This window comes from Miniopterus schreibersii, assembly GCF_964146895.1.
Source record: "Miniopterus schreibersii genome assembly, chromosome: 5".
Lineage (NCBI taxonomy): Eukaryota > Metazoa > Chordata > Mammalia > Chiroptera > Miniopteridae > Miniopterus > Miniopterus schreibersii.
The window spans coordinates 63,374,094-63,396,736 of NC_138106.1; the positions used below are offsets into that span (position 1 = coordinate 63,374,094).

Genomic DNA, 22,643 nt, shown 5'->3' on the forward strand with positions numbered 1-22,643 from the left:
AACTCACTCAGGAAGAACGTGGGTTAAGTGAAGTAGAGGACATGATATGCCTAGAACAACTCCTGGCACACAGTATCCACTCCATGATGGTAGTTATAATTATTATCCAGTTTTCAAAGTGCTGTTTGATACTCGGCTGTTAAGCATTGCAGCCTCTGAACTACCAGCCCAACTTGAAGAGAATATAGAAGGGAAGAGGCATGGAGTCACGTCTGCAGCCCTACCTGGATGCCCCCTGCGCATGCAGGAGTTGATGGGAAGCATTCAGCACTTCTGAACTGAGTGAAAGCATGCTCGAAGCCAAGCTTCAGGAAGGAAAGTGGCAGCTGGGTGTACGTGGTCAGCAATAGTCAAGATGACAGGTCATGAAGGGCTGAACTAGAGCAGTGTCTTATGGGAATAAAAAGGGGGGACTGTTTAGAGAAATTACAGATACACCCTGTATAATCCATAGGACTGGCAACAGACTGCACACAGAAGGAGAGAAGAGAGTCAGAGGTAACTCCAAGGCCTTCAGAGAGATAGAGTGGTAACACCATGAACAGAAATATAAAGGCCAGGTGAAGGAGAGCGGGGGAGGCACTGAGTTTGATTTTAGACTTCACACTCCATGCCCAGTGCTGCTCCTGCCACTGCACGTCACCCCCTTGTCTGCAGTCTGACCAGGGCCGTCTCTGTGCCCTTCTCTTCAGTAAAACTTCAAGAAGGCATTTCAAAATTAATACACGTCAAGACACAAACAGTAACTTTCCCAAAGGCTTGCATTTTAAGAGAGAGCCCCCAAAACAAACCACCAGGAAATCTGAATAACTGACAAACGTAAGTGAAGTACGGGGTGGAGAGAGCCTGTTCTTTTTTAAAAAGTATTTTTCAAGGTTTTATTGCAAACCAAAACTGGTTTATCTCACACACAAAAAAGTTGTGTGGTGGGGAGGGGAGGAGAATAGTACATATTATAACCATGTTCATTACAGTACATTGAAATCGTGGTTTACATTACAAATAAGCCCCTAAGTTTAAATATACTAGTGTTATAACCCGATGTACAGACTTTATACAATACATACAATTATCAGGAATGCAAAAAAAACCCCATAAATAACGCCCTTTTTCAGGTGACATTTTAAACAATGAAAACGCCAGGCTTGACCAACAACTAGGGCACTGGTCCATAAAAACCCTTTCTAAAAATAGGAATATTTGTAGCAGCAATGCTTTCTTTAAGCATCTGGATACAAGTCATTGCAAGACCATTCCAATAAATTTTAGTTATTAACTATATCTTACCAAAAAAAACAAACCAACCAGTCTATGCATAAATTTATCTTCCAAATATGGGAAAAACAATGTCCCACATGGTAGCATCCTGCAATTGTCACACTGATGCTGAGAACTGAACCCGTCTGTGATCAGGCATGCCACACACAGACCAGTTTGCTCAGTAATCCACGTGGGAAAATAAAGAACGGAAACACCGCAATAGGAAAAGTTTTGGAGCTAACACGATCACATCAGAAAAGGCGCATTTCGTAAGATTCATTACCACGGCCCAGAAAGACCTTGGAGAGGCCCTTCGCAGAACAGCAAGCCCGCTGCGTGTGGAAGGCAGCCCGGGAAGCGCGCTGCAGAGCGCAGAGCACAGGGCGCCGGGAGGGAGAGGAGCGACAGCCCCGTGCGCTCGGAGAGGAGACTGCTCTTCAGCAAGCTTCCAGCAAGCGGCGTGCAGCAAGACCGCCAAGATGCGCAAGCTCCCGGAGACAGGCAGTCTCTTTTAAGATGTCCTGTCAGCTGGGAAGCCTGTTCTTGAATGTTATCACCACACGTTCCGCCTCCTGTCTGCTATAAACATGTCATCTGGCTGCAATCGGGCACCACTCCTAGATTTTGACATTAGTGTTGTGTTTAAGAATCTCTTCCCAGCGTTAGCCGGGTGCTGTTCAGCACCACAGATAAACAAACAAAACTGTTTTCACTGGCTGTTTAGAACGTAGGAAACACCAGCAGAGAACAGCAGGCCTGAGAAGGCCCGCGATGTGTCAGAGCACACCGTCCTCAGCGCCCCAGCTCCTCCATGATGGCACTAGGGACGCCAAGGGTAAATGCGGGGGGCTCGGCTCCACCCCTAAGCCCACCTCCCTTAGCCTTGCCAGGCATATACAAGAGAAGGGCCTTAGTCTTCAGGGTAGTGTTTCATAGATTAGAAAATAAATAATTCTGTCACTTCCTCCCCCCTTCTCAGAGTTTGTGCAACCAAAACTCACATGGTGATCGTGAGCTCACACTGCAGAGGTGAGGAAACGGTGGAGGAACCGAAGAGAAGGGTGACAGTCCCAACTCACACAGCTCCTGTCCTCAAGGTGTTCTGGGTTCAGCGCATCTCCATTCACATTTGTGGGCACCTGGGTAGCTCTGACCCTCCCACTAGCCTCTCCAGGTTTCTTTTAACTGTGGGATTGCATGGCAGGTGGCCCACATTTTCGAAATATTCTAAGTGCATCACCTCACTGACTCTCAGAGGAGCTCTTCCTATTCCCAGCCATGCACTTGTCTGAAGTGCGCACACTGTAGTAGGCGGGCGTACAAGGGGGGTGTCTCGGGGAGGCTAATTTGTTTTAATCGCCGTGGTGCTGACTCATTCAGCAGACTGCTTCCTCTGAACTTCAGATCACTTTGTCATATTTTCATGGAGTACACACTTTTTCACTTTACTGTACTAAATGAGTTAGAAAGAAATCATGGTGCAGCTGCTGAAGAAAATGGTACGGCAGCTCCTCAAAATATTAGAGATGGAATTACCTTACGGTCTAGCAATTCCACTTCCAGGTATATACCTAAACGAACTGAACGCGGGGACTCAAACGGACACTTGTACACCTCTGTCCATAGCAGCATTATTCAAAAGAGCCAAAGGGGAAAGCAGCCCAAGTGCCCATCAAGGGATTCAAGGATAAACAGAATGGGGTCTATACATATACAACGGGCTATTACTGGGCCTTATAAAGGAAGAAATTTCTGTCACGTGCTACTGTATGGATGAACCTGGAAGACATTATGTTATGAATGTATGATTCCACAGTGTATGATTCCACGTACACAAAGTACCTAGAGTCATCCCATTCATAGAGATAAAAGTAGAACGGTGGTTGCCAAGGGCTGGGGAGAGAGAGGAGTCCCCGGGGAGTCATTATTTGACTATATGGATGTGGAGTTTCAGTTTAAGAAGATAAAACATGTCTGAAGACGACCAGTAGGGACGGTTGTACAACAGTGTGAAAGTTCTTAACGCCACTGAACTGTACATTTAAAAATAGTTAAGATTCATGGAGCAGTCAGACGAATTTCAGAGGGAAGGTAGGGGTGGGGTGTGGGGGGGGAGAGATTAATCAAAGAACTTAGATGCATATATACATGACCTATGGACACAGACAATAGTGTGGAGAAGACGTGGGGGGGGGGGCAGGGGTGGATGCCTGGTGGAGGGGTTCAATGAGGGGGAAAAAGGGGGACATCTGTAATACTTTCCACGATAAAGAAAAAAATATATAAAAAAATGGTTAAGATGATAAAATATGTTATGTATATTTTATCACAATTTCTTAAACTATTAATCACGTAGAAGAAAATGTTTCTGAAAAAAATATGAAAAAAAGTCATCCCTCTTCTGGGAGCAAGTATTTTAAAAATCCATGACAATGAGGCAGACATAAAGCCAAACACTGAGACACAACAGGCCAGAGAAAAAGCCTTTTGACCTCAACTGAATCTACACAGCACTCGCAGCTGTGTCTCAACCTTGCTCTCATTACCACACCACCCCCCAAGGAGACTTTTTAGACATTTTTTTCCAAATTGTCCCAATGAAAGTTTAAAACCACAGATATCCTATTATCTGTTAATACACTAACGAATGCTAAAATGTGTCCAAAAGTCTTACACCAACATTAAAAATATCTGCACACTGCTAAACATCTAAATAAAAAGTGGGACATTCACGTCTAATGTCTTCAGATACCTGGAAATTGCCATTGTGTGAATATAACATGTAGGTGATTAACAAAACTTTGAGAAGTTTAATGTAGATGTTTGGTGTCATGTATAGAGAATGTAGCATTGCCACTGTTGTTTGACATAACCATGACATAATTTATTTTCCTACATTAGTGATTTTCAACCTTTTCATCTCATGGCACACATAAACTAGTAAATTTCTGCACCGTGTTAAAAATTATATTTTTTGCCAAACTGACAAAAAGGTATAATTTTGATTCAATCACGCCAAACAGCTATTGTTGTGTTGGCTGTTGTCATTTTTTTTATTTGACAATCTAAGGGAAAAGAGGTCAGTGTCCCTGACTAAATTGTCAGGTATTGCATGTTTTAAAACTTTTTGCAGCACACCAGTTGAAAATTGCTGTCCTACATGGTAAAATGACATATGTAGATTTCACAGAAAAACTCCAAAATTTTTCTTATTAACTGGATCTTAAGGAGCCTTATAATTCTGCAACTCAAAAGGTGGACTTAGGGCCAGACACATCAGGATCACGTGGGAACTTGCTAACAATGCAGAATTACAAGCCCCACCCCAGGCCTACCGAAACATCTGCAGTTCAACAAGATCTGCAGGTCATCCTGATGCACATTTACATTTGGGGAGCACTGCCTTAAAAAACAAGCATCTAAATTGTTCCTTAACTCATCACAGAATTTTATTTTTTAACCATCCCAGTAGACTTATTACTCCACTCACCTTATACTAAAGGGCCTATGGAAGAGGCAAACTAGAAAAGAATTGTGTAAAATTAAAACCCACACACACAGACCAGATATAAAACACACACATTTCTTTCCGGGGGCTACCTCTGAAAGAAGTTAATTCCGATAGTTAAATCGCTCTGCAATAGTGGGGATGGTAGAACAGTGAATGGGTTTACCAAGTGCCCACAGCGCCTCTCTTCCGAAGCAGGAGCAGTGGGCCCTTCACCAGAGGGGTGACCAGGAATGCTCTTCCAGGCAGAAGGAAATGTCCCGAGCGGAGCAAGGTGAACAAGCAGCGAGATTCCCCTTTATTTATAATCCAGCTGTTGTGTCCAAAACTGGCTTACTAAGAGGCTGCCTCTCCCCAAACATTAGCCCAACCACTCCCATCAATTCCACCAGCTTCACTCTTTGAGGAATGAAAGATTTTCCTGCAGTCTTAAACTGTGAAGGGTTAGGAGTTTATCACCTAAAACGTTATCAGTTAAATCTCAGCAGGGAGTAGATGGTAGCCAGGTGTGCACTAGTGAAAGCGAGGGACCCTAGGGAATTCAGAGCCCTGGATAAAGGTTGACCCATCCTCACTGTACCTCTGTTGATAGCCCAGTGGCCTGGTGGCAAGGGCATTGGCTTTGGAGACCAGCCCTCTCAGATTCAAATCCAAGCTCTGCCACTTACTATCTGGGGGACCCTGAACCAATAGCCCGATCCTTCTAAGCGTCCATTTCCTCACCTCTAAAATAAGGCTAATTATGTCTACTTCAGATGCTATTAGGAGGGCTAAATGAGATCTTGCTGGTCAGCTCCCAAAATAAATGTTTAATAAATGTTAATTCCCTATCCACTAACTTCCCCAAGGAGCATAAAATATTTTCATCCACTAAGTTTGGAAGGAAAGTGTTTTACCTCACAGATGGTACCAAATTAAAGGAACAGGAAGTGCTTTCATCAGAAACCACATATGCTAGCTTTTATGAGCATCTTCACAAAAACCGCGGGGGTAATGAGGTTCTCGGAGTCTGCTCAAGATTACATAACCCTGAAACTGTCAGTCAGCAGAGAGCTGAATTCCCCTCTGAGATGTATTATTCATGGAATACAGTGGAAATTCAAATTGGTTAAAAAGATGCTAAATCACCAAAAAAAATCTTTAGTTCACAAGAAATCACAGTAAAATGCCTCTCTATAAGTGATTGAGAAGATCTAAGAATCTTAGAAATTTTAGAAACCATCCCACTGCCCACTTTGACATGACTACATCTGCCAAGGCCCAGGTAACATCTGGAAATATCCACCTTGCTCACCCTTCAGAGTCCAGCATCAGGCCAAGAAAGCCAAAAGGTGCCATTCTGCCTCCTGATCTTCCTCTTAGCCTGGGGTGGTGGGGAATCAAGAGACAGAGAGATCAGTAACAGCTATGAGCCAAAAGGAAATGGTTTTCTCAGGAGCAATTCATCGTGGGTCTCAGAACAATGATAAAATCTTTCCCCTTGGTAGCTCTCCAAGGCTCTTTAACTTCTGAGAGTGTTTCTTTAGTGTTCTGAGTGCAGAATGGCTTTCAGGATAAAGTAAAATGAGAGAGGTTTGCCTCTATGTCCTCAGAAAAAGTCTGTATCTAGACAACTAAGTTATGCTGACCATGGCCATCACTTCCATGCTGTAGAGGATGCCACCAGGTGTTCAACATTATGTGTGCTGTGCTCTGATTTCTTGTGCTAACTCATCCCAGACGGACTCTTCTATGGGCCCAGGGCTCCTCGCCTGTACCCTGCCCACCTGTGTCTTTAGCCTACGCAAGATATTATAATGCAGAGAGATGGTGGATCGTACACTGTATTCTGAAGCCACATAAAAAGTTGTCAGGGTCATTAGCGTGTTTAAATGATCTGTGTAGTTGATCCCCTCCTCTACCAGGGATTATTGTGGGCAGTGAATAAGCTTTGGAAATTTTTCTCTCCTTTTATTGTCTAAAAATGTACGAAGAGAAGCAAGAAAATATTCCACCTGACCAGATAATGTATTCAGATGTCAGATTTAAATTGGGGGAATATATATTACCAAGAGCTCAAAATTTACATATTAAATGTCATCCTCTTTGGGACACTCCCACCCCATGACAACCAGTTCACTAATCCCTCCTACCTAGAAACGTGCTTTTATTTGCCCCAAATCCCTTAAATACTTTATACAGATTGTTATAAATCTGAGGGTCCCACCAAGTCATTAAATTTCAGGTCTCCCTCATTCACAAAAGGGTCTTGTCATATTTGTCTTTAATATTACAGAAGTAATATAAGGATCAGTGAGGACATGATATAACACATTTCCATCTACTCGGGGATGTTTTTTCATAAAGAAATAATTTTATGCCTACCCTTGGTGAGAAACTGTATCGTTAAGCCCACACTGAAACTTGGGAGATTTCTGCCTTGGGGTGTCACTGTTCTTTCTTCCTGGCTAAACTGTTACATTATATTTCCGCTACTTCCATCACTCATCCCTTCCATATCCTCCATCAGCATCTTAGTTCTTCCTGGGCCTTCAGGGCAAACAGAATCGATTCGCAGCCATTACCAGACTGGAAAACCATCCCAGAGTTTCTTTCCCCCAAAAAACTGCACCCCGATAGTTTGCCCCACAACCAAGATGATTATCCAAATATCAGAAAGTGACTCCAAAGGAGACTCTGAATATGGATAAAGGGGGGAAAAAAAAAAAGTTTAACATTTAAGATACTTTTACATACTAAATATCAAACAATAAAAAGATACCTTGGTGTTTGAAGAGTCAAGTCATACAACTACGGAAAGGCAAGCCAATTGTTTCCAGCTGTACTCAGCGATAACCGCCCCAGTACGTGAGAGCCTGAGAGAGACAGCCGTGGGTTTCCTCTTGAGGTTACATGATAAGCAGCAGCGGGTCGCAGCCTCTCCTCTAAGGACAGCGGTCTGACCCCGCAGCGGGAGGCGGCGGCCCGCTCCCGGCCCCTTTATAGGGCTCGCCGCCGGTCACCCCGGGGGGGGGGGGGGGGGGGGGCCGGGGTGGAGGCGGGGAAGCTACGCAGCCGGCCTCGGCTCTTCTTTGAAAGGCGCTGCGTGGGCACGAGGGGGGCAGAGGCGGCGGGGAGGGGGCGCAGATTTTCTCCGCGCCCTGGAAATTCCCAGGCCGAAAAGGTACCAGCGCCGAGCCGCGGACATTCCCCGGGCGGGCGGCCTCCAAGACCCGGCCTGGAGCCGCGCAGCGGAGTCAGAAACGAATCTAGCGAGACCTTTTTCTTAGGGATGCCTTTGAAAACAACGCCTCGAGGAATCCACTGCCGGGCATTAGCGCTGCCTCATGAGATTCACCTTATTTCAATTTTTCTGTATGGCCTCTGGATGGGGTGGGGTGGGGGGGGGGTAACTTTCAACACAGCCTTTTAAATACGGCAATCAAAAAGTATGGCTATCGCGTGCCTCCATTGACAAATTCAAGGACAAAGGAATCGGTGACCAGTAGAGCAGTGGTCCTGTAACTGGACGATCGCGTTATTTTCCGGGGGGGGGGGGGGGGGGGGCAAGTAGAGTGGGTGAATTTAGAGAATGAACCACTGCAGGATACTGAAAGGATGTCTTCTGTGACATTTGGTTTCACTGTGGCTTCTTTTCTTTCTGGGACTTTCTACTGTAATCTCTGTACCGCTCTCCCCCCACACACCCGGCAGAGTTACAATCCAGCTTTATAATGAGACAGGAAATGCCTGGTCCTCAGTAGTAAGGGGCATCTAGAGCTAAATACGAGAAGGTGCTTAAAACTTTAACACAACCGAAGATCCTTTTTAAAAGAAGCCTAACTTCCTCTCATTTAACGCAGAATATTGAAAAGCAAAAGTTAATACACTTAAGTTCACACTTTTTTAAAGTTGAAATGTAAGTGCACTTTGAAGAAAAGGTTAGACTGACATTGATGAGGTGCATTTTGTGCTTCTATCTTCTGTATCCTATAAAGTTCTGCCCTCAACAGCCCTCTTTTCTTCTACCCCCTGCCCCATCCTAGGTGCCCCTAGCACTCACTTCCAAAGAGAAAAAGAGCACCTTGGAGATCTTATTTACACAGGAATATGTAAAGGCTCACCATATATGTTCTTGTCACGGACCCTGAAGCCGGGAAATGTCAGTCAATTGATTTTTAATAAAATGATGGTTGTTCAGAATGGTAGATGGAGCCCGCTGGAACACCAAAGGTCTTTTTTGTACTGCTATAGAAAGGTTACTCTTAATAGGATGATGTCTTTAAAATATAATTTGCACAGACGGGCCTTATGGATTTTCCCTTTCGCAACTAGTATCAAATCAATCATTTGAGTTCTAGAATATGAAGAGACCCATTAAGTGAAATTCATGCTATCTGGTTCAAAAAAACATATTTTAACTCAAATTGTATATAAACCACAGTTTTAATATTTCATTAGAAACCTAAGTGTCCAACCATTATGGCCTACTTAAATAAAAAAAAATAACATCACTAGCTGAACGTTTGGTAAGATTTTTACAATTAAGTTATTAAGACTAACAAAAATATTTGTATGTTAAAAAAAAACACAGATAAAAATTACATATTCTGTGATTACAGCTATGTGGTTAAGAAAAAAAAGTAAGAAAATATACTAAAATGGTAATGGTCATTGCGATCAGATCATAGAATTATGGATTCTATGCACAGATTTTCTTCTGGATTTTAAAAATTATGATGAAAACAGTCATGGGGATATAAAGTACAGCACAGGAAATACAGTCAATAATATTATAATAACTATATATGGTGTCAGATGGCTACCAGACTTATCGGGGTGATCACCTCTTGAATTATATAAATGTCCAATCACTATGTTGTACACCTGAAACTAATATAATATTGTATGTCAACTGTAATTGAAAAATAAAAAAAAATTATTAAAACTATGATTCCCTTTATAATGGAAAATATGTATTTAAAACCAACTATGTTATTTGGCTGGGATGCTAATATTCACAGCCATGTGGTACTGGCCTAAAATAAGCTTTTCAGAAGAAATTAAAATATTACATTTAAGTGTTCTGAAGATTTAGATCAGGGGTGGGGAACCTTTTTCCTGCAAAGGACCATTTGGATATTTATAACATCATTTGTGGGCGATACAAAATTATCAACTTAAAAATTAGCTATGAAAAAATGTCCTAGATTTATTAAATTTTGAGTCCTGCCTTCAGTTGCCTTGGCAGGACCAGACCAAATGATTTCAGCCCTCGGGCTGGACGTTCCCCACCCAATTTAAATAATATTTCAAATTCTACACATATGCACTTTTTAAAAAAACTTCCACACCAGAGAGTAGAAAGACAAATTAGGAATAGGACAGAAATGACTGAAAATTCTTCAAGAAACTGTGTCATCAAATCCTTAGGACCTCATGCTGCTAAATCAAAAAATAACAGAAACTAGACAATATTACGAGATCATTTGCACAAACAAGCAGCATCACTCCAAAGCCCTACAGAGGCAGTGCCCTCTCTCTCCTTGAAATTTTCCTAAGATGACAGCCTCCTCAAGCAATCCTTGAGAAAATGCTCAAAACTTCTTTCATGAAAAAGAAAACTTCTCTTTATAAAAAGCCCAACAAGTTATAGTTGAAAAGGGGTATGGACTCTCACATTCCTTAGTTCAAATCCAAACTCAAGTTCCTCATCTATAAAACAAAGTTAGTATCACCCACACTTTTCTATTATGATCAGAATTGTTACGGGTAAAGCCCCTGAAATAATAGACAAAGAACGTTATTTCCCTTTTCTATTTTCCCTCTTCCCTTATTGTTTCTCAAGGTGCAGCACACAACCACTGCGTCACACTCACTGGGCATTCCTCACAGAGGCTGACTCCACAGTTCCCAGGAGGCATGGCCCCCAATTCTGCATTTTTTATCAAGTATTCCATGTGATCCTTAGACACTCTAAAGCTTAAAGACCATTAAAAGTAAGCTATTTTAATATTTAACTACTAGGTCTTCTTTGGACTCAGAAAATAATTAAAAATCTTCTTTCTTCATAGATATATATTTTATAAACTTGAAGGTGGCCCTCAAAGCTAGGAAAGGAAGGTCTTAGACTTTCTGTTTTAAGTTTCGAAAAAATATATTTGACCCAGTCTTCTAAGAGTGCATTTTTTCATGCTTTAAGCATCTGTCTTCAGCTCTAAACCCTCCCCAGTTTCTTCACATGTCCATTTAGGAAAACTAAAACTAGACTATAATCTATTGTGGCTCAAAAAGAAGAGTATTTACTAAATGGCGCCAAATTAACTTAAACTCATTTAAGTTTAGTCAAGTAAAATTTATTTTAAGATAGCCAGTAGAAATAGCAGCTCCTGAATTCCAAGCATGAGAGAATTTTATGTACCTTATGCCCAAATCAAGAAATACTTGTCATAGATTTCAATATCTAACTTTAATTTCAAATTAGATTTTAATTTCTAATATGGGTACCCAATTGCAAATGATATAGTAGGCAGTTAGGCATGAGCAGAGTAGGAACAATAGGTCAGGTACCGAAGGTTACCAGGAAGGAGAGCCCGGGTACCTAGCAAAGGGCAAAAGTGGAAGGACAAGTACTATAGGGTGGGGCTTCACCCCCAGAGTGACCTTTTTCTCCCCTACCATATGGCTGGTCCTGGGGTTTAGACCCCGACCTTTCATATCACTGATCATGGAATTCGGACCCTCCCCTGACCTCTCCTTCCCTGGCATATCATTTGTCATATGGGTAGATCTTCTTAGAGGATGATGTGGGCGGGGTGGGGGGGGTGCTGGAGAACAGCCTCATATTACTTTTCTATACAAGCCCCTGCACAACCACTCCCTTAAGTATTAAGCCCTCAAGATAATGAGGCTCTGCCCAGCATCAAATCACCTTAAGAACAAAGCCTTGGGTTTGTTGATCACAGAGACAGCTTTGGTCAAACTAGAGATAACATCTAGGCCTCAGTTGTGTTTCAGTTCCAGGCCCAGAAACGCAGCAAGGTCAGGTGGGGTGACGCAGTGGCAGATATCAGAACCAGCTTCGATGACTAATGACCAATCATTAGAGGCCACAACCCTAAACAGATACATCTGAAAAGCTGATGAATATTCTATTGAGATCCTCCCTTAAGACATCCAGATAAAAACCCTTAAGACGAAGGATCCAGCTCAGCTCTTTCTCTAGAGAACAGCTCATGCTCGCTGTCTCTTTGGAGCACACCCATACCTTCCCCTCTTTGCTTCCCCCAGGTGCATTTTCTTTGCCTTTCTTTCTCCTAAGCTCCAAGGGCCCTTCTTTTGCCTTTGTAACTTGTTTACTGAATCCACGAAGCCCAGCTGGCTCACTTCTTCTATGACTTACTTCTTCTACTCCTGTTACTTTCTAAATAAATTTTTGCTTATATTTGAGTTCCCTGGCTCTGAATTCTTTTCTTAGCTGAACTCAAGGACCAAGATCCGATATCTTGTACTGTTCGCCATTAACAAAAATAACAACCAAAAAAGAAACACTTGAAATAGATGGAAATAATTTTCACAACTTTATAATAAATAGGACTCTTTACATAAAAGTCAATTCTAAAAACCCTCAAACTTCAGAACACAAAAATAAATTTCCATTTATAGATTTCACCCTTCCAGTTCCAAAAATGGTTATTTTAGAATGAGCATTCATAACGTAAAATTTAGCTGAATTAAGTAACAATCTCCCAATGCAAATATTAATTGAACACAAAGATTTTATACATACTGTTTTCATAGCTCCCTTTTGCTTCCTTTCCAGATAAGAGCAAGACATTGTAAATATTCTCACTAGAAATTCTGAGCAAGGACACTGGTCATTTCAAGTAATTCAGAAAAGTGAATTATCAAGAGAAACTCTGAGCCATGGCAGTCTTCAGTGTGTTACAGGAGCCACTGATTATAAGCCTCGTTAGTTTACCCGCTGAAGATGGACTGTGCTGTTCATGCTGCTGTGCTCAATTTCCTTTGCCAAATAAGCCGCAAACACTCCACTGCCAGCCAAACTCGTCCCTTCCATTTAGGTCAGAACATTTTTCAGACTTTTAAGCACAGTAATCTCCCCTCCCAGAAGCTAGCTGAAACACACTTATTTGCATCTTTGGTTACAAGGACAATGTAGTGTGTGGATGCCGTTAATGGTTCTTCCATGGCTAAATCAAGGCTGGAAAATATCCTATAGGTAGATATAATATAACCTCTGTTTTCCAAGCTCCTCACAAATCATTATACAAAAACCCGCTCTTTTTGAAATTTTTTTACATATCAATGGTAGCCATCTTTCCACAGGGCCACCCATAAACTTTCTGTAACACAGGTGATGGAAAAGGTCACTGAAAGTGATTCCTCCAGTCCCCTCCTGGGCAGGCTAAGTCTTCAAGGGGCACACAAAGGACAAGAACATGTCTAGTTGGTTCTTCACAATAACGTCGTCCGGATGGAGCTTGTGGGGTAAATAATGGGCCAGGGTCATCTCCCAGGCATCAACGAGATATACTCCAACCCCTGAGAACATCTTCCGAAGGACGGTGTCCCGCTGGAAGTTGTACCAGTCGCTGTTGAAAAGGCTCACCTCAGGCCCCAGCTCCTGGGCGTTGGCTGTCCGGATGACCACCACGGTCTTCGGGCTTCGATCCAAGAGCTGCACCACCGCCCGGCGGATGTTCCTGAGCCGCCGGATATACACTTCCAAGGGGAAGGTGCTGAAGTGGGACCACACGGCTATGGCGACCACGGTGTCCTTCCCTCCCACGATGCCGTTCAGCTCGTTGGCCACGTAGCGGAGCTCACTGCTGAAGACGGTGGTGAAGCGGATGGGCGGCCCGTGGCAGCGGTAGTGCAGCAGGATGCCGTGCTTCTGGTCCACCGCGAGGAAGGGGCCCACGTTCTTGGGGCTCCCCAAGTTAAACTCCACTAAATCTGAAACAAGGGAAGCTCAAATTCATAAACATGTTCAAACCAAACACAAACGTTCTTATTATTCTTTACTTGGTGGCTTCATAAAACAGCTTTTAAAATAAAAGGACAACAACAGAAAGGGACGGTATAAATGGACCCTGCTCGGCGGAACGCCTGTGAAGGGAATGCCCAGCTCACTGCACTTCGGCCCCCTTTGCCTCAGTGGACCTTGATTCTAAAATAGTTACTATTTAACTCACTCCATAAACATGATGTTACAAATAATAACATCAGTGATGGATTCTGTGCCTGTGCCTACACCTCAGAAACAAAACAACCTGTTTACCTCTATTAGGTCAAGAAACCTTCCTGTTTGCACGAACTGTTGAATATTTAAAAATCAAGTTAGCATTTATACATTTTTGTTCTAACAGATAAACATTTCTTCCAGGGCAAGGGCGATAATTTCTGCTTTTTTAAGAACACATAATAGTAATCAAATACCTCTTTTTGCGATTGCGTAACCAAATACCTTTTTGCTATTGTGTAACTAAATACCTCTCTTTGCTATAAGCCAAAGAAAGGAGCAACTCTGTTCTTCTGACTTTCAACATCACCTTATGGATGGAAAAATCATGTTTAATATCTTGAACTTCTATCTCTGTCATAAGAATAATAAAGACAGCAGCACAAGTTAGAATTCCCTTCTCTCCCCTTTATCCAAACTGTTTCAAAATCCAGCTCCTCTGAGATAGTCTGAAGAGCTCAGGAATCACTGATTCCTTTTTACTCCTAAAAAACTGTACAACGCATCACTTAATACTCCCCACGAGGAAAGAGTGTCTGTCTCATATTCCTAAATATCCCTGTAAAAAGCCTTAGAGAACAGACGAAGTAACTTTTGGCAACCCAATTCAATTAACATTTCCTAGGTAGCTGTTCAGTGCCAGCCGCTACAGGGCTACAAGCCAGCAATGCTCAGAGGGAGAATTCACAGTCCTCGCCCACAGTCCTCGCCTTCCAGTCAATGTAAAGAAGTAACATCGAAGTATAATTGCACTATTTTACTCTTGAGGGTTAAATAAAGGTTTCATTTCTCTCACCCTGCAGTCCCAGGCTTCTCTTCTAGATTTTTCTGCCTAATTCACTACTACTTAGCATTTAACCCCATTTAAATGGAATAAAAACTCAATCTACTGTTCTTTCTTTGATTAAGATCAAGTACTGACACAAAGCTTTATCAGGTGAAAATCTCTGCAAAGGGTATGGTGGAAAATTATCAAGACAATGTGATCATTGCTATGAAAGGAAATACCAAACTACGTCACCAGAATTAAGAATCAAGCAACGCCTGGAAGGCCTGCCCAGTCAACATCAAACCACGCCTCGCCACCATGCCATACAAATGACTTCCTTTCTCTTGATTTTTAATTTATGCTTTATCGACTAGAACTCAGCTATGCCTGTTTCAACAAAAAAACAAGCAAAACAAAGCTGGAATTAACTTTTCACTCTTTGGGGTCATATCTACTTCCTCCTTCCCTTCTAGAAATTAAATCTGAAGATGCTTTGAGGAGAAAATGTCTTGTCCGGGGTCACACAGCTCATCAGTGGGATAAACTTCAACAAGAACCCAGTGCTTCCATCAATACATCACAACGCCACCACTGATCAAGAACCATCACGCACCTTCCCAGGGTTAGGATCCCTCTTTAGTCCGACAGAGAAATAACTGCTTTTTCACCTGATGCCTTTCTTCAGGCACCCGAGTGAGTCTGCTTATTTCAAAGCTGATTCTGTGCATGTTTGAAAGAGTTATGAGACAAAAAGCAAAGTACCAACCTGGAACAAATGCAGTTAGGTATTCAAACCATTGCCTGATTGTTGAGTCACCAAATAAATAAACCACTTTTTTTTTTAAGCATTCTGTGATGTTGTTGGGGTAATTGAACTGGCGCATCTTAAACTTTCTGGGCCTCCACTGATTTCTGTAAAAATACCCGGAAGGAAAGCTTCCTGAGCCTTGAGACAGTTCTAGGTTGTTAGTTTCTGCAAAGAACAAGGAAAGAATTGAGGTAGATATTCTGAAATTCTCTTCTAACAAAGCATACTTGAAAATATTCCAAGAAACACAATTATGCCCCAATATTTGTTAGCCTGATAGCAATATGGGTAACATTTCCTGCCATCACATCTCAAAGAAATCCCAGACTTTCCCCTTGTTACAAAAGGTTCTCCTTTACACAAAAATAGGAAGATCTGAAATGGGTGTGAGGGTATCGGTGGACAGACGGGGAAGAGGGGACTTTTCTCTTTTTTTTGAGCATTCCCTCTGATTATGCGTTTTTATCAAAGCCAAAAATAAAGACAGGCAAAATCCAAGGAAATATGTAGATATAAGCACTGTCCAGCATGTCCCAGAATAGGAGAAGAGTTTCTCATCCAAATGCCTGTGAGGCAAGTAACAATTTAAGTTCCTATTGTACATATGCATAGTAATAGTCCACTGTTTCTCAGCCCATAAAAAGAAAAGTTTTAACCCATGGGTCTTATGATCAAATATTAATTCAGGAAACCACCAGACAACCAGGCCAACAACATACAGTCTAAAAAATTATTCCCCGCAATACAAAAGGTTCAGAAAGTCTTTATCCACAATGAACAATATTAAAAATGCATCAGCAGTGAGTATTCATGGTTGTAGCCCAGCTACACATGGGAATGCAGGGTCAAGACACCTTTCAGAGAAAGAATCAACATCTTCCTGCCCTAACACCTCCCGTGGAAAATGCCACTGTGGAGACAACATGCTTTACGTGCTTCAAAACAAACAGGAACAGTTAGTATTTCTTACAAGTTTGCTTTGCACCAGACACTGTTGTAAGCAATTAAATGTATTATCTCATAAGATGCTCATGGTAGATCCTATTATTATCCGCACCTTTCAGAAGAGTTAAGCAACATGACCTAGGGCCCAGAGCTGGTAAGGAGCAAAGCCAGGAACTGATGATCCAGGCAGGTGTGCCCAAAGCCCATGCTCTTAACCACGGTGCTACAGCACCCCTCAAAATTAGATGTTTGCAGCCCTGGCCAGGTGGCTCAGTTGATCGGAGCGTTGTCCCCTACACCAAAAGGTTTTGGGTTCGATTCCCGGTCAGGGTACATACCTAGGTTGCAGGTTCTGTCTCCAGTAGGAACACATACGGGAGGCAACTGATGTTTCTCTCTCACATCAATGTTTCTCTCTCTCTCCCTTCCTCTCTCTCTAAAATCAGTAAGACATATTTTGGGATGAAGATTAAAAAAAAAAACAAAAAACAACTAGATGTTTGTAGATGTCAGTCACTTTCTTTGTGGCTTTTTCCTAAAGGTGTGCATGTATTCATTTCTAACACTTACTAAAATCCACAATCTTCGAAAACTACCAACCGTTTTATATCACTTCCTTACACACCCCAACGTTCCAACCTTGATCATAATCCAGTAATTCTATAGTCTCACCTGCTAAACCACAATTCAAAATCCAAATTCTTATATGACTCATAAATTTTAGTCTCCTATTTGTGACTATTTTCACCTAATTTGATTTCTGGATATTATTTGTATTTACTAAAAATTACTTTGGCTTTATTCCCACCCCCCCTTTTATTTTTAGAGAGAGGAAGGAAGAGAGAGAGTGTGTGAGAAACATGGATGTGAAAGAGAAACTTTGGGATCTAACTGCAACCTGAGTATGTGCCCTGACTGGGAATTGAACCAGCCACCTTTTGTTGTAAAGGACAATACTCCAACCAACTAAGCGACACCAGCCAGGGCTGTATCTGTTATTTTTTTGCAGGTCAGGGCCTAAATTAAAAAGTAAAAAGCTTTTCTAAAAGTTTTATTTGGCAAATTGGATTATCAAAAAAGTAAAATAAATAAATGGGAGGTAGGGTGTATTCTTCTGTTGTTGTTACCAGAATTGAGGGAATCGAACCTGCCAATGTGCTGGAGAGGTCTGTGAATCTTATGCTGCGGAAGTTAATGTATCAGAGCTGAGTTCTCATGCAGAACGATCCATATCAATACGGACAGTGGTAGAAGGGGTGGCTAGGGGAGAGTGACACCTTGGATTGGCTCCATCCGGATAGCTACAATTTCCTGACCCATTTGTTGCCATAAGATTCTTCAAACTGTGGGACTCTGAATAAAAGATAAAGTATAGCAATTGCCAGACCTGGGTAGGTACTTAAATGTTTACCGAATGAATGAGAGGACAGATGCACAAACAAGGAGAATGAAGGGATGAAGGTGAATCTGGCTGCTGGCTAAAGAAGAAACACCCTTCATTCTCTTCATTCAAATATTTATTTGGCTCATTCAAAAACAATTTCTCAACATGTACCAAGTGTGGCTTAACCATGTTACCACACATTGCCCAAAGCTCATTCAATTATACCAGCAGGTCAAAGCTGCACAGGCCAGAGAGCTCCAGAGCAGACACCTGGGCCCACGGAAACATTTACGAGGATGGGAACTGAAAGCGATTTTGAAGTTAAAATTTTTACCAAGGTTAACTCAGTAGACTAGGTTATTCTGTATCAAATACATATTATAAATAAAAGTGTATACCACACAGGAAACTATTACCATCTCCATTCAAATGTTAATTACATTTACTACCAGAGTTAAGGCAAGAAAAGCAAATCAATTACTGAACCTAACATTAATTCTTTAAACTTGCAGCTCTAGATAACAAAACATATTTTTAAAAGTGAAATGCCTGTGCCTACATTGCCCTCTTATGGTCAGCTGGGACAAAAACATGTCCTGAACGATATGATTTTAACAAACAGTCAAAAGTTGTTTAAAAAGTCAGCGTTTCTTGGAACTCAGAATGCACTTTCACATAAAATAACTGAGATATGAAAGCCTCTTAAATCAATAATATAACTCCTAGTGTACATACATGGGGAATAAAAATTAAAAAAATAAAAATGAGTTACTACTCAATTTTATGGTTATCTTGAATATAGATGGTGAAGAAAGAAGTTTATAGATGGTTGAAAAGGCAGATATAAAGATCTTTATGCAAAATAGAAGGGATAGTTTTGATTATTCACAAGTAAGGTCTCTGTTTCTCTAAAATGTTTTTGCTTCTTTTTAAAGTCCGCGGCTTATATTTTCCTCCAAAGGGTGTCATCCCATGTCATGCATTAGGCATAATGAGGGCCATTTCAGCCACCAATTGGAAGAAATAAGAGAGAAAAAGCAGAGAAAGAAATTTCCCTAAGTTAGCTAGAAAGAGCTGGGGAAAGACACAGTGCAAATTAAGGACGGGGGATACGTGTGTGCACACAATGTACACATATTCCTTAATTTGATGGCCTAGAATTATCCATAGAAGTAAATGGTGGTGGAAAAGAATTTTAAAATTAAATTTTTTTAAAAAAGAATTGAATTTTTAATTTTATTTAATTTTAATTTTAATTTAAATAGCCACATACGGCTAACACCTACCATAATGGACAGAACAGTTCTGAAGGCTCTTGAGGAGCCAAAGAGACGGGAGTGGAGGAAGAAGACGTTTACATGAGTATAAACAGCAAAAGCTGCCTGGCTGGGCTTGGCTGAGCAGTTGAGCATCGACCTAGGATCCAGGAGATCACGGTTCAATTCCCAGTCAGGGCACATGCCCGGGTTGCGGGCTCGATCTCCAGTCGGGGGCATGCAGGAGGCAGCTGATCAATGACAACTCTCTCATCATTGATGTTTCTATCTCTCTCTCCCCCTCTCCCTTCCTCTCTCTGAAATCAATAAAGATATATTTAAAAAATAATTTAAAAATTAAAATAAGTAGCAAAAGCCAAGAGTATGCACATAAGGTCTAACTGATTTATTTTAACCTAACAACAGATCCTTCCGAAGTAACCACGTCACATTAACAGAGGGAGGGTGGGGGTTTGTAACATCAGTGAACCTACAGAGCCTCAGCCCACTTAGCAAGAAAAACAACAAATCATCAAGCTCATCATTCCGCTTTACCTTTTATTGTCCTGGGCATTACAGTCACCCAGTCAGGTCCACTGGAGTTGATTGGCATTTTGATATTGACACCACTTTAAGGGGAATAAAAAGAGCACAGACTTAGATTCAGGAACTTCTTTTCCAATATGTATCTTTATTTACAAATAAAAAATAGATACGATTGCACAAAGCCTCGTTAACATGAAATACTCATCAACATAATTAATAATAACTAGGTCTCCCCTGAAATAAGCGGGTCATATATCTGAATAGGAATTAAACAGATTAATTTTTCACTGCTTAGCTCTTAAAGCAAACTCCCCAAATGAAAAACTCTGGTTAATTACTTACACCCCTCAGACTCAGAGAATGGCTCAGACTGATGAGAGTATCTGTGTTTTCACTTCCGAGTTTTCAGCTGCAAGTCTATGCTGACTAAGTCACATGCCGGCTTCCTTCGGCCTTGCCCAGAACTGAAATGAGCCCTGCTGCAGACCCCGGACCCCGGACAAGTGCTCATGCAGTCCTCTGTTCACCACTACGCCGGCTCTTTCGTGTCCGCTCCCCTTACTAAAACAGCAACTCGCTGAAGACGTGGGTGGTGTCTCATTCACCTTTTGTCTTCAGTACTTCCTAGTACAGGTCCTAGACTAGAGTCTGTGCTTGGAAAATATTAGATGGAGGGCTGTGTGAAAAAGTGGGGGAGACTGGAGCCCAAGAGAAGAATACCGAAAACCTGGTGAACTATTCCAGAAACTAGGTCACAATAATTAGGCCTCTGACACTTAGATCAAAAACAAAAAAAATAAATAAATGAAATGCTAACTTTCCAAACTCTTGATATGGGAACTTGCAGTCATGATTTTTTGTTTCATCAACAGTCAATTCAAAAGAGATTTGTTCTGCCTGGATGGCGTGGCTCAGTGGGTGAGCATCGACCTATGAACCAGGTGGTCATGGTTCGATTCCCAGTCAGGGCACATGCCCGTGTTGAGGGCTCAATCCCCCGTAGGGGGGGTGCAAGAGGCAGCCAATCAACGACTCATCATTGATGTTTCTATCTCCCTCTTCCTCTCTGAAATCAACAAAAATATTTTTTTTTTTTTAAAAAGAGATTTATTCCTAAGTAATTATTAAACTTTACTGTATGCTAGGCACTCCTAGATGCTAGAGATATAATAGCATCTCCTCTTTTACGGAAATGACATTATAATGGTGGGGGGAGAGACAAAATAACAATTAAGGGAGGAAGGAAGTATAGGGGGCTACATTAGAGAATAACAAAATTCCATAGCTTAAATAAGTGACATTTAAGAGAGCACATGACTTGAAAAGCACACATATAAACTGCTTTCATGAGTTTAGAACTTTAAGGTAAGGAAACAAAGAAAACTTCACCTCTGCAATTTTCCTGTAAAAATGTTTAACCTTACTTTAGTCATGCAGAAATAAAGCAACAACTCCAAATTAAGGGACATCCTACAAAATAGTGACATCAAAATTCTTAATATTGTAAAAAACAAAATAAGCTAGAAACCTCTTCTGGATTAAAGATTAAAGATATAACTAAACACACTGTGTGTGAACAGTGGTTCAATTATTTAAAATTAAAAAGGAAGCTATAAAGGATATTGGGACAACTGCAGAAACGCATGCCACTTTTTATTTCAGGACCAAAAAATAAAAAAGTAAACAACTTTAAAAGTCTTTTAAGTGTTGGCTTCTTCACAAGAAATTACACATGCTTAGCTTAAATTTCAAAAAAGCAGCGCCCTCCTTCCCAAATTATAATTTAAAAGATATGCTTCCCCTACATTGCTTGCGAGTCATTTGCTCAGGCTACTACTGGGTTTTAGGAAAAAAATATATATATATATATATATATATATATATATATATATAAAATAATAATACTGTATCAATGATAAATGTGCAAAGTATGGTAATTGCGTTATGGTTATATGTTGGAGAAAGTCCCTGTTCCTAGTGATACCGTTGTAATTAACCTAGTTATTAATAACAGGAAAGGAGCAGAGGGAAGACCAAATATTATAGGCATGTCATTTGGGCAGCTTCGCCAGGAAGCTACAACTTTACTCTCCAGGGGTCCAACAGAAGGGAGATAGATGCATGCCCAGTACAGTTGGGAGGACTAGAGAAGGTGCTTGCTGTCGGTCACACCTAGGAACACAGGTCTTTGGCCAGAATGGGCGTGGCCACCGCAAGCGTGGGAAGATTTGAGATACTTAATTCCCTGAACAAAGAAACTTGCTCTCTTGTTTCTCTTGGGTCCTCTTGGTGCTCTTCGTTCCTTTTGGCTGCCCTTGGGACTCTTGTTGCAGGAGGCATGCTCTCTTGGCTCCCCTGCATTCACCCACACGGCCCATGGCCACGTAGACCTCACACACAATGAACTAATGGATGGTAACTAGCCTGATGCTGAACGGGACCAGGCTGCAATATGGAATGGAAACTCTGGATACTGGCTTTGCTTTTAGCTTTACTGAATCCCTAGCTACACTTCTTCCAGGACTGGATTAAGGGAAATGGGACTTTGGAAACACAGAGATGTAATTTCACGCAAAGAAAAATCACTCATCCTCCCACACAAGTCTCAGAAAATTCTTTTTCTCAAGATATCATAAGGACTCCAGCCCCAGCACTCAGTGGGAAAAGGGACACCTCAACTTCCCCAATAACACTAGGAGATGCATACTCATGGGGTTCAGTGCCATGATGTTTCCAACTTACTTTCAAATGGTCTAGGAGGAAAATTATACACAGACACACACATGTAAACACACATACAGAGAGAGATAGCAAATGTCGGAAAACATTAACAATGATTAATCTAAGTTAAAGATATATGGGCTCACTGTTATTATTCTTGCAGAGTTTCTAAAGATTTGAAGTCCTTCTAATACAGAGTCAG

The 22,643-nt window shown here is 41.4% G+C and overlaps 1 protein-coding gene across 5 annotated transcripts in view; it reads right to left on the bottom strand.

Annotated features, from left to right (window-relative positions):
• Positions 1-9,174: 9,174 nt before the first annotated feature.
• Positions 9,175-22,643, bottom strand: part of NXPE3 (neurexophilin and PC-esterase domain family member 3) — a 42,810-nt gene continuing 29,341 nt past the window's right edge. For all 5 annotated transcript variants that reach the window (XM_081137919.1, XM_081137917.1, XM_081137920.1 and 2 more), the window contains 3 exons: positions 19,730-19,803; positions 15,548-15,754; positions 9,175-13,726 (listed from right to left, as the gene is read on the bottom strand). In XM_081137919.1, coding sequence (XP_080994045.1) covers positions 13,176-13,726; positions 15,548-15,754; positions 19,730-19,803 — 832 coding nt within the window. In that variant the 3' untranslated portion in view covers positions 9,175-13,175. The remainder of the gene's footprint in view (positions 13,727-15,547; positions 15,755-19,729; positions 19,804-22,643) is intronic.